The following is a 12,854-nucleotide window of genomic DNA, read 5'->3' as shown; positions in this document are numbered from 1 at the left end:
TCATCTCTAGATTGCTTCTAATACATAATACAATGTAAATGAATAGTGTTATATGGTATTATTTAGGGAATAATGACAAAAGTCAGACACAGTTGTTTTTTTTTTCAAATATTTTTGGTCTGTAGTTGGTTGAATCTGCCAATACAGAACCTGTGGATATGGAGGGTTAACTAAGCTGTCAAGAAGAACTGTGCTATACTTTAACACTTTGCTTAGGAATCTACTTAGGTAAATATTCAATTTCATTGCTCACTAATTCTCCCTTTTATGAAACACTAGAACAATTCAGCTAAGTGCTTTGCATCTTTATAACATGAATCACTTTTTCTTTGTTGTGTTCTTCATTTCTGCCTGAGACCTCAGCAGAATTGCCCTTAATATCCATATTTCTACTGACATTTTGGATGTAATTATGAACACTTTCTCAACAGCTTCTGGACTTTTTTTCTTTGAGCCCTTACCAGAGTCACCTTTAACAATCCCTTCATGGTAATATGACTTTTACTGGCATGCACCTCAGAACTCTTCAATTTTCTACCCATTACCTAGTTTAAAGCTGCTTATACATTTGTTAGGTATTTGTTATAATAACAACCCATTCCTCAGTGCCCACTTCTGTCTTAGTTCAAACTATTATAACAAAATGATAGATTGGGTGGCTTAGACAATAAACATTTATTTCTCACAGTTCTGGAAGCTGGGAAGTCTTTTCTCCCCTTTCGTTTTAAGAGCCAAATGGCAACAGAATGGAATATGTTGAGAAGTGCAAGGCCTTGCTCACTCTTCTACCTCTAGTTCTTGTTCTCCAGAACCATTTTTTAAAATCTTTTTAATTGAGGCAACACACACACACACACACACACAAATAAATAAATAAATAAATAAAATAAAAATAAAGTACATAATGAGGCCCATCATTTTGTGTATGTGAAAATACTTCAATATATGAAACATTTGCTACAACCCAGAAGGCAGGCTACTTAGGTCCTTTCCACTCATTACCACCCCATAAAGCAACTTTGTTCTCTCCCTTTTGTTACAAGAGATTAACTTTGCCAATAATTGAACTTCTTTGCAGTAGAGTCCGAAGTCTTCTCATCCTGGCTTTCTCTGCTTGTCATCCTGTCTGTGAGTACACCCATGTAGGACATAGCAGCCACTAGGTCTTTTTCATTGCTGTGTAGTCTGTACTATTTAACAATTCTATTTGTGGACATTTGGGGTTTCTTTTCCACCTCTGGGCTCTTATGCATAATGCTGTTATAAACATTTCTTATATATATATATCCTTCAGTAGATATATGCACTTGTTCTGAAGTTTCCTCCAATTTTTATCACCAACAGAATATGACAGTTCTATAGTATAACATTTTGACTCTAGCGGTTTTGTCTTTCAGAGGCTTTTAGTTTCTTTTTGTAGTTCCTCCTACAGTTTGGGTACCATCTTCAATTTTCAGCCTTCCTCTCTCAAGCCAACAAGTTTAGTTTTTGTACCTCTCTTTTATGGTAGAAATTATGCTTGGTAAGGTCCTTGTGGGAAAAACCATAATTGGGGGCCTGTACACAGGTTCTCCAGAAATAAAGCCAATTAGATATGCATATACATATATAGAAAAAGATTTATTATAAGGAATTGGCACATGCAATCACGGAAGTTGACAAGTTCCAAGATCTATAGGATGAGGTGGCGAGCTGGAGACCCAGGTGAGCAAGTCCAATGGCCTTCAGCCCCAGAGAATTGATGGTGTAGTTCCTGTCTGTAGGCTAGCAGGCCCAGGAAGAGCTGATATTTTGATCCATTGAGAAGACAAGAAAAAATCAGTGTTCAAGTTTGAAGTCAGGCAGGCAGGAAAAATTCTCTTTTATTTGGAAAGGTCAGCCTTTTTGTTCTACTAAGGCCATTACTTGATTAGATGAGGCCCACTCACATTTGGGAATGCAACCTATTTTATTCCATCCACTGATTTAAAATTTAATTTCATCACAGAAATACACAAAATATTGTTTGACCGAGGTCTGGACATCTTGGTGGTTCAGTCAAATTGACACATAAAGTTAATCATCACAGGGATTGAACTGATTCATATGAGAGCCCCATAAATTTTCCATTCATTTAATACAAAAAGTAAAAGCAGCATGTTGAATTCATGCTTAATGAGATAAGAAGGCAGGGTGTTGGGTTAAGGCCTATTAACCTCCTCTTGTTTCCTTGAGATTTCTTAGGTCTTCCCTCTGTAGAATGGTAAGCATAATACAGATAGCAAGCTTACCTCACTGCAGCTGATATGCCTGCTAAGAACAAGCACCATCCAGATTCCCAGTTCCTCCCTGGTTTTCTCTCTGGAAGTTTCTGATGGCTACCCTCAGGTCCCACTGTGCTCCCAGAGGAACCATGTTCCTTGTTTACCTGAGGTAGGCATCTTTGGACCAGTTTAGTATATAGCATGCTGGGTGCAGACCCTTTGTATGCCTTCAAAGGCATGGCCCCTGACTAGTGTCATGAGCAGGCTCTTGTGTCTCCTGAATTGGTACACCAGAAGCATATTATTTCCTCCTCTCCCAAGACCTCCATGCTCAGATCACTTCTGCTCTGGCTTTCCTCCTCCTTTTGCTCCAGTTCCTTCTTTTTCTGGTTATTCTTGATAGGAGTGAACTGCAGCCTAACCACATTCAAATTGAGAAGCATAGCAGGGCATGATGGTAGTCCCAGTGCCCAGGCAGAGTGGAGTTGGTACTTTACTGCATCCTTGAGTGCTCACTGGTGAGACCTGGCAACACAGAGTAGCTGGGAACTCAGTGGTACTGTTTGCCAGGGGCTAGTCCCACTTATAAGGGATAAAGACTTTTATAACTCACATTGTAGTTCTGCTTCATGAATCTGTCATCCTATTTGTCTCTAAGCATTAGTTCATCTATTACTGTCTCCAGGCCTGGAGGAGCCAGAATTGGCATAGGCTTTCCAGATCAATGACTTGAGAAAGGTACTTTGATTATATGAAGGAAGTACACATCTTAAATTGTAGACAATAACTTTAAGAATAGTTTTTAAAAGGAAAAGAAGAAATGTTGGAAAATAGAGGTAAATAAAATTTAAAAGAAAAAAATAGTTTTATATGTACAAATGGAATCCCACTATGTAACTTGTTTTTTCCTTTCTCTTTTCGCAATGCTATATTATGGCCTTCTTTCTGGTCATTTTAGCTCATTCTTTGAGCATTTGTACAATGGCTGCTTGGCAACCTAGTGTGTGGATCAGCTGAACATCACTTAACCAGGTCCCTATGGTGGGGCAGAGTAGTTACCAGATTTTTTGAAGGAGGTTTTCCACTTGGCCAATATCTCATCACTGTGAGCCCCATGGTTTTTTTTTTCTGTAGCAATTCCTAGAAGTGGGATTGCAGAGTCAAGGTCCTTTAGAAAGTTCATATAGTTTATCCTCTGCTGGCAGTGTTTGGGTCTGTTCATGTTGGAGTGCCCCATCTATATTACAATATTATAATATACTAATATATGATATTATAATCTTAGAAATCTTTCTTAATGGAATTGGATAAAGTACTGTCTTGCAATTATTATCAAACATTTCTTTGATTCCAGAGTGGGAACATTTTCCTTCTATTAACTGGCAAGACCAGAGTTTCCAAGTGTAGTCTCAAAAGTCCTATTTCTTTCCCTGCCAGCGTGTCTATACTTTATTTGCAAAGCACTGGAGAAGGATTGCAGGTACAGCAAAGGGCTGGTTCTCAAGGAGAAGATCTTCGAGGAACAGCCTTGTCTCCGGAAGGACTCTCTCAGAATGTTCCTCAAATGGTAAGTCTGTGTCATCCCATATGGTTGCATCCCTCCCTGTACAGCTGATAAATAGCAGGAGTGCACCTCATTCTCTCAGGTCCTGAACTCCTAGTAGGTGGAGCCCTGAATTCCAGGGCTTCATCTCCTATAGTGGCCCCTTAACTAATGAGGTTACTCAACCTGCCTTATTTATCTCTCAGCTTGTACCTGAGCTTGGCTCTGCCTTCTCAGGCTGAGGTAAACATAGTTGCTGCTCTCCTTTCCTACTGCCCTGAAAGTTTTCAGTGTTTTTTAGTTGTCTTCTGGATGCTTATGACAGCCTGCTTCCCACCTTATCTCCTTTCTCCTTTCAAGGTTCTGTCTCCAGTACTGCTCAAGTTCAGTGTTCCAAGCATAACTCTGATCTTGTGCTGTTTCTGCCTTGCCTCCAGGATAGAACCCAGCTGCATCATCCAGGAGGTTCTAGCCTGGTCCTCTGGTTTTTCACTCTCACCTCCTGTTTTTCCTCTCAAGCTTCTTTTGTTAGAGTTGCTTCTGGTACCTGATAGATTCCAGGCTTGGCCCTGTTGTGAACCATTCTGTCTCCTCTCTCTGGTTCCCACTGTGTACTAACCTGGTTCTCAAGGAGAAGATCTTCGAGGAATAGCCTTGTCATCTTCCCACCCCTCTGCTTGTCCTGCGGTTGCTCCTCCTTCACATTTCAATTCCCAGTGGTGTTTCTGCCACTTTGTGTGCTAGGTGAACCTCCCCCAAACCTCCAGATGAGCCAGCTCCTCTTGCCCTTTTGTATTAGAACTCAACTATTTAGGGATACTGGGGTGTTTTGTTTTGTTTTAATCTGTCCTCCATGAGCTTATGCCTGTGTTCACATCTGTTATGAGGGAACCAAGTCCCTGAGTGGCTGTGTTGGGTAGCCCTGTTGGGATCAGGACAGTCTGTACAGGAGGGCAGTTTTTGTTGGGCCACTTCAAGCAGAGTGTGACTTTGGAAGGGCATCTGAGGCCTCAGCGCCCTACCCTTATTGTATTTGGGGGATACCATTGACTTTGGTGAGTTGGTTTGTCTAATGGTTTTTTTGTTGGGTTGTGCAGTATAGGATAGTTAAATGCTTTTAAATTTTTCTATAAATAATCAAGAGCATGATTTTATTTGCTGTGGATTTTCAAGGCATTATGATAATATTAATACATACAAAAACCCTTTCTCTGGCTGAGGTTGTGGCTCAGCAGTAGAGCCTAGCACGTGCAAGGCACTGGGTTCGATCCTCAGCACCACATAAAAATAAATAAATAAAATAAAGTTTAAAAAATCCCTTTCTCTTCTCATTTGTGGGTTTTGGAAGGAACAAAGGTTGTTAGTCGTTTCTAGTTATGGGGGTATTAAGAATGCTAGTTACTGTCCATTTGAGGCCAAATTCAAGCGGTTATTTTATATGTGAGAAGAATGGATACAGGCTAAAGGATGTTAACTTAAACACACCCCTCTCTATAAATAATTTCAGCCTTGGCTCTAGATTGTAACATTGTAATTTCTCCCTGTTTTACATGTTTTTAGTGACATGTCAATTCATGATGTGTCAGTGAGTGCTGCTGAGACAAAGGCCATCGTAGATGAGGCCCTGGGACTTCGGAAAAAGAGGCAAGCATTGATTGTGCGGGAGAAGGAGCCAGACCTGAAACTGGTGCAGCCAATCCCCTTCTTCACGTAGGTTATCTTGTGTCTCTAGGAACGCTGGGTTGGCTAGTGGACCCTCTGTGGGACACCACGTTGCACAGGAGAGAGAAGTGCCAAGCTTGACCTTGAGCTGATGTCATGGGTAGAGGCTGGGAACCAATGCCAGAAGGCTGGAGACATGTACCTACTCTTGACTACTAAGTAGCAGCTCAGCTCTTTTTCAAGTATGCCCAGTCTTAGTTCCTCTTGGCTCTCACCATTGTTGACCCCAGCCATCTGCCATGTTTCTGTAAGGCCCTATCCAGAGATGAAAAGAAAACTAAAACACTTGCCAGAAGGAAACTGGAAAATCTTGAGTTGATCCCAGGTTTGGAGTTCCCTGGCTGTCAAGTTTGTGCTTTCCTTCCTGCAAGATGGAACTCTGAAGGTCACCCTTGTGAGCCCTATGATATGTGAGAGGCCCTCCCCCATCAAGAAGGGCACACTGGTATTGGGGTAGTTTAGCCCATTTGTGAACTCTGGCATTCAATTTCTGTTTTAAAAAATTCTGACATTGAATCTTAAACCTTTAAATTTAGTATGCCTTGGCATCAATGTTCTATATCCTGCACCTCCCTCCCCGACATATGTACACCTTCCTCAGAGACATTGTCCAGGAGTTCCTTTCCTGGATCAGACACACCGGGATCCGGTTCTGGCACTCCTGCTGTTATTAGCTGGTGACCATTGGGACACTAATTGCTATTCCTTAAAAATCAGGAAAGCAACATCCCTTTAGTAAAAGAACATTAGGAGCTTCTGCTGGGTGAGGAGCAGGAAGGTGCCAGCCCCTGCTTCTACTGTCTCAGGCTACTCCACCTTCAGATGTATTATGCTCAAGATTTTGTCACTTACAACAATGACAAAATGTTAACTATCTCCCTTCACTCCCATGGAAGTTATAGTTCCAAAAGCATCTCTGTTGTCTTTCTGTAGGCCAGTTGACTCTTGTAACAAGGTGCTGACCAGGTGTGGTGGCTCTTTCTTTGCAGGTGGAAGTGCCTTGGAGAGAGCTTGCTGGCTATGTACAACCACCTCACCACCTGTGAGCCCCCACGACCCAGCCTTGGCAAGAGAATTGACCTGTCTGACTACCAGGACCCCAGCCTGCTGCTAGCATCTTCCATGGTGGTGACGCCTGTCAGTGTGATCCAGCAGAGCCCTGTCAACACCAACCCAGCCATAGCTGTGGCTGAGCCTGTGCTCTCCTATACCTCTGTGGCAACAGCTAGCTTCCCACTGCACAGTCCCAGCTTGCTGGATACAGGCACTGCTGTGGGTGAGCAGGCCTCTTGGAGTCCGCTTCTGGAGAGACCCTATTTGCTGACCTCAGCAGGAATGAGAGCATTGGTGTTCCCTGGCCTCTCCAGGGAGATGAGATATGCTGATCCTCATGGCATAAGTGGAAGTGAGAGCCTATCGCCCTGTAGAGGAGCCTATCCGCCTGTCCCCAGGGCCAGCACTTCAGTACTAAAGCCCCTGCAGGGAGGTTGTGAGGCCCTGGGATAGAGTTCCTTGCTCATTGACAGCAACCGGTCTCCCCACCCCAGTTGCTGAGTCACACTTTGTGAAATGGACACTGCCAGATCCCCTCTAGCTTGCTACATGCATTCTGAGTCCTTTGACCTTAGAAAATCAAGTCAGTAAAATCACCACCAAGTGGTAGTATATTTTTGTGTTTTTTTTTTTTCAAAAAAAATTGTTTTAAATTTCTTTGCCATACTGGGCATTGAACCCAGGTACATTCTATCAACTGAGCTACATCCCCAACCCTTTTTAGTATTTTTGTTTTGTTTTTCTTTTTGAGACAGGATCTCAGCTAAGTTGCTGAGGCTGATTTTGAACTTGTGATCCTTCTGCCTCAGCCTTTGAGTAGCTGGGATTATAGACATGCACCACTGTGCCTCACTTATTTTAGTGGTTTTTATTATCTCTGGAGTTATAAAAAATTTTTGACAAAAGCTCCCACAATTTTCCTTAATTTCTCTGTCACTGCAAGAAAGAATGATAGAAATTTTTGAATGAACACATGCCTAGTTGTTTCTAACTTTCTTTCTTAATTATACATGGCTTTCCTCTGCTCTCTGGGTAATTCACACAGTTTTTTTGGTATTTTCGTATCATCCTGTGTTCAGAGGGTCCTGGATAGGGTCAGTATCACTCACTTCATCTACTCCCAGCGAGGGAATAGTAAAGCCTTATTCTCATAAGGCCCCAGAGGGATAAAGGTGCTCTGAGACCTGGCTTGTGGATCTTGTCAACTCAAGAAAAGTGTGAGAGTTAAGGGGTTTTAAATTTATTTTACTGAAGACTCTGTTGTTGAAAAAGAAAGATTTCTTGAATGTCAAAGAAAAATTCAATGCTGATAGTTATAAAACAGGGAAACTAATCGCATCTGTATAGTACATTTTTTTCACCTCTGCTACCTTATAAGGTTTTAATTTGTGTTCTTTGTGAAGGCGATGTTTCTGGGGGAGATAAATCCAAGAAAGGGGTAAAGCGGAAGAAGATTTCAGAAGAGAGTGGAGAGACTGCAAAGCGGAGATCTGCCCGTGTCCGAAACACCAAGTGTAAAAAAGAAGAGAAAGTGGACTTCCAGGAGCTTCTGGTGAAATTCTTGCCATCCAGGTATTGTGCACAATTTTTCTGTTTGACAAAACAGTATATGCACAAACTGCCAACCTATACCCTCAGTAATATTTCTTATTGAATCACCATCCTTTCTTCTGGGTACCTCCTTTGTTTTCCTTTAACATCTGTGCAAATATCCATAGTATACATCATACTGGACCAAGATCTTGGATTTTCTTGCCTCTTCCTGCCTCTGAACTTCCTAAGGTAGAAGGTGTGACTTCTTAATCTTTTGAGGACTGGGTACTTCTAGGGAGCTAAAGACAACACATAATTTTGTTAATCAGCTTTCTGTCACTATGACAGAGTGCCTAAGCTTAAGGGGTTGGGATTATAGCTCAGTGGTAGAGCACTTGCCTAGCACATGTAAGGCACTGGGTTCAATCCTCAGCACCACATTAAAATAAATACCTACATCTATAACTAAAACAATGTTTTTAAAAAATCAGCTTAAAAGGTTTATTATTGGCTCATGATTTCAGAGGTTTTAGTCTGTGGTTGCTTGGACCTTTTATCTTTGGGCCTGTGGTGAGGCATGTCATATTGGAAGCATATGAGACTTACTGCATCCAACTGGTCCCTATCCCTAAAGTGTTCACCGACTCCCAATAGCTCCAATCAGCCATGGAGGGAGCCTTCAATACACAAGTTTTGGGGGGACATTTAAGGTCCAAAACATAACACATGTCCTGTGCACCCACAGATATCCGCTTATTGCTGAGAGCCTGGGGCCACAGTGCCTTACTTAGATGTAAATGCTTGTCAAACCCCATTTGAAAGGACTTCTTTCAGGGAGTGGGTGCTTACTTGATTTTCTCCAGGTTCAGCAATATTCCCTTGTTTTCTGAGAAGGTAGAAGAAGAGCTTGTAAGGTGTTCCTTGGTTTCACTGGTTCTTAGTGTTCCTCAGAGAAACCTAGGGGAGGAGAAAGTGCCAAGTTCTCTAGAGCTGGGAGGGACCTGGGCCCCACTGCTCCCTATATAATAGATATCTCACCAGTCCTACTTTTTTTTTTTGTTCTTACTCGATCACCTTCAGAGGCTTCAAGGCCCTGCATTTCTGAGCCTTCCCAGGGTTTATTGTGCCAGTAAGTAGGCTTCTTGATAACTCCTTTCCTCTACCTTTAGCTGAGTGGAGAAAGCATTTAGTCACTTTAGTCTATCTTTCTGCCTTCTAACATCTGTTTGGCACATCTTTTTTCTGTAGGGCTTCCTTTCATATCTCCTGTATCTTTTTGGGTTCTTAACCTTTCTTATTCCTTCATGGTTACTGGAATGGAGTTTGGGAGGTAACTATTTATGTATAGTATGCCATCTGACCAGGATTTTTCAGCTGTCATTTTGTCTTGCAACAATTTCAGTGGCAATTTCATCAAAGTCCAGAAGGAATAGCCAGAAGCTTTAGGAGAATTATAAATCTGTTTTACAGCAGGATTCCTAATTTTACTAACTTGTTGCCTTTCTGTGGTGAAGGTGAAATGCTTCAAATAAAGGTTAATCTCAGCATGCAGTTAATGTGGACCAAGGTGAGGATATAGTTTGTTCTGATAAATTTCTCCTGAGGTATGATACCAAAAGATTTCTCCTTGGAAGAGCTGCAGGATTTAAACTTTGGTAGAGTGACCCCCAACTTCCCCTTAACCATGCTGTTCTACCTTGAGAACTTGCTTCCCAGCCCCCTTTATGTGGAATGGTTTCTACTTTATTTCAGTTGTTGATCTCCTGTAAGGTTTTAGTGTTCGCTTCCTTGAATTTTCAGGCAACAGTATGGAAGCTTGCTCAATAGATTCTCTCTGGGAGTGTGCAATAAGTGAGTGAACACATTTACAAGTGTACTGAGTATTTATGCTCTAGAGATGCTGGCTTGAGATAAAGCCACAAAGATAGCCAAGGCATGATACCTGAGAGCAGTTTGAAAGAATGATTTCTCTTGGGAGAGGTCTCTCTAATCCCAAGATTGGGCCAGGCCCAGAGGCCCAGAACCAAGCTCAGAAGGGCCTGATGTACCCGCCACGTTCTCACCCACACACTTTTTTCTTGTTTGCCAGACATCTCCCTCCCTGCAGGGTGTAGAGCATATCTAATTTCATCCAGCCTGTGGCTTTGTGCCTGCTTTTTTGCTAGCCCTTCTCTGTTGTCAGCCTGAATGATTTTGTTCTCTGTTTTAAGCACTCTGTTGTGGTTGGTCCCTATCTAAGTTGATTATATTTGTGCTTTTTGGCTGTTTCTCCTATTAGAAGATAAACTTCCTGCAGGCAGGCTGTATTCTGGCACCTAGTACCATGCTGGGCCCATGGCTGATACAGAGCAATCATCTGTTGATGGATAAATGAATGAGTGAGACCAGACACCAGCTCACAAAATCCTGGAGAGAGGCAGAACCACCTGGAGGCTTGGGACCTTGCCACTCACTTATTTTAGTCTACTTCACCCTGTCTCTGATTTAGTTTTTCTTAATAGGAAAAATTCAGATGCTTATATCAGAATGAGTGATATGACTTTAGTAACTTTGACACATTCCATGCAGGTTAAGAAAGCTGGACCCTGAGGAGGAAGATGATCCCTTTAATAACTATGAAGTCCAATCAGAAGCCAAACTGGAAAACTTCTCAAGCATGGGGCCTCATCGACTGTCCTTTGACTCGGCCACGTTCATGGAATCTGGTAGGAATTAGCAATATGGTTAATCACTGCTGGAAATTCTTCCTCAAATTGTCCTATAACCTGCCTATGTTTTATTCTGGGAGGATGGTTTGGGGAGGTTTTTTAAGCTTTGATCAAAGAGCTACCTGAATTTGCTCGGGCCTGAGATCTGTGGCTAACTGGTAGGTCTAATGAAATGTTCAGGCTTATACTTGCTGTGCTCCTTGAAAGCTGTGTGCTCCCTGAAGGCTGAATTCAGTGACTTGGCTTTACAACTTGAATCTATATGATCACAGCTGTTGAATATGTATTATGTGCCAGACACTGTGCAATATTGTATGTGCATTATCTCATTAAGCATACAAAGCAGCATTTGGAAGTCAGCCCTTTTGATGCCCACCTTAGACATGGTGATTATTATTTTTTTTTTAAGAGAGAGAGAATTTTTTAATATTTATTTTTAGTTTTCAGCAGACACAACATCTTTGTTTGTATGTGGTGCTGAGGATCGAACCCGGGCCGCACGCATGCCAGGCGAGCGCGCTACCGCTTGAGCCACATCCCCAGCCCTAGACATGGTGATTATGAGAGGCTTGCTCACAACTGATGAGGGCTGGAGCTAGGCACTGAACCCCAACAACCTGACCTCAGCACTGCAACTTGATACCATGTTCACCTGAATTGAGTGGTGGAGGAGGGCACAGGTTCTCCTCTTTTAAAGAGAATAGGAGACTGGACATAGGAGGTCCCCTTCATCCAGGTCAGGTTGTTCTCTTTCTCTGGGCAGAGAAGCAGGATGTACATGAGTTCCTACTGGAGAACCTGACCAATGGGGGCATTCTGGAGTTGATGATGCGCTACCTGAAGGGCATGGGCCACAAGTTCCTGCTGAGGTGGCCACCAGGCCTGGCAGAGGTTGTGCTCAGCGTCTACCACAGCTGGAGGAGGCACAGCACCAGCCTGCCCAACCCACTGCTAAGAGACTGCAGCAACAAGCACATCAAGGTCAGGGGCCTCTCTATGGCCAGCATCATAGTGGGACCAGGGGACAGAGACAGAGATCTTCTGTGGGTATATGGCTGATATGTTTAGTCCACTTGTTGCATCTACTTATGTGCCTAAAACCTAGACCCCTAAGGAGTTTGAAGTAGGAAATCGTAGGACTAACCTGGCTTGTGTCCAGAAAGACCTCTAGTGACTGAGTAGTGGATAAACTGGGATAAGAGTAGGTTCAGGGAGCCAGCAGGAGATTGCTGCCAGCTGAGCAATGTTGGTGGCTGATATCAGTGGTGACAGTGGAATCAGGATTCTTTTTTTATTTTTTGTACCAGGGATTAAACTCAGGGGCACTCAACCACTGAGTTACATTCCCAGCCCTTCTTTGTATTTTATTAGAGACAGGGTCTCACTGAGTTGCTTAGTGCCTCACTGTTGGTGAGGCTGCCTTTGAACTCCAGATCCTCCTACCTCAGCCTTCTGAGCTGCTGGGATCACAGGCGTTTGTCACCATACCTGGCAGAATCAGGATTCTGAAGACAGAACTGACAGGATAAATTGAGTATGGATGTGAGAGAATGTGAGTCATAGCAAGGGCTTCTAGTGTCATTTACTGAGATAAGCAAGTTAGCTGGGTGAAGCTTGAGGACCTTGAACACACAAATTTGACTGTTCAAGGTGTGAGGGACTCACTAATTTTTTTTAACTTGTAGGAAAACAGAAGTACAGAGGCTAAGTAGGTAGCTTAGGGAAGTGGTGGAGCCTCCAGCAGTTGTACGGAGTCTTGTTCAGCCTTGTCTACTAACTGCACTCTGTACCCCAGGCTCCTCCATTAGTTGCCTCCCAGAGCTCAAGGGAGCACAGGATACTCAGGCCTCCTCCCATTGGAGGTGTTATGCAAGTATCAAGGTGGGAGCATGGGGAGCTATTAGGGCCTGCCCATGTAATCTTTCTGGCTGAGGGTCAAGTTTGAGGAACATGTGGATCATCACTCCCTTGCTGGGCAAACCCCACTGCAATACCTCAGGGACTCCCTCCTGGTAGCTTTTGTGCATCAGGCTTTCTGCTAGGAATAGTGTG

General features: G+C 43.0%; 1 protein-coding gene across 6 annotated transcripts in view; it reads left to right on the top strand.

The window, feature by feature from the left end:
- Positions 1 to 12,854, top strand: part of Cabin1 (calcineurin binding protein 1) — a 138,045-nt gene that overhangs the window by 21,843 nt on the left and 103,348 nt on the right. For 5 of the 6 annotated variants that reach the window (XM_027923205.2, XM_071617540.1, XM_071617554.1 and 2 more), the window contains 6 exons: positions 3,681 to 3,810; positions 5,347 to 5,496; positions 6,498 to 6,784; positions 7,965 to 8,133; positions 10,663 to 10,799; positions 11,566 to 11,783. In XM_027923205.2, the coding sequence (XP_027779006.2) occupies positions 3,681 to 3,810; positions 5,347 to 5,496; positions 6,498 to 6,784; positions 7,965 to 8,133; positions 10,663 to 10,799; positions 11,566 to 11,783 (1,091 nt within the window). Of the gene's footprint in view, positions 1 to 3,680; positions 3,811 to 5,346; positions 5,497 to 6,497; positions 6,785 to 6,855; positions 6,914 to 7,964; positions 8,134 to 10,662; positions 10,800 to 11,565; positions 11,784 to 12,854 lie in introns of those variants that run through there. The other variant, XM_071617566.1, reaches the window with a different exon arrangement.

Source organism: Marmota flaviventris, chromosome 1, assembly GCF_047511675.1.
Source record: "Marmota flaviventris isolate mMarFla1 chromosome 1, mMarFla1.hap1, whole genome shotgun sequence".
Classification (NCBI taxonomy): domain Eukaryota; kingdom Metazoa; phylum Chordata; class Mammalia; order Rodentia; family Sciuridae; genus Marmota; species Marmota flaviventris.
This window is presented reverse-complemented; position numbering and strand designations above follow the sequence as displayed.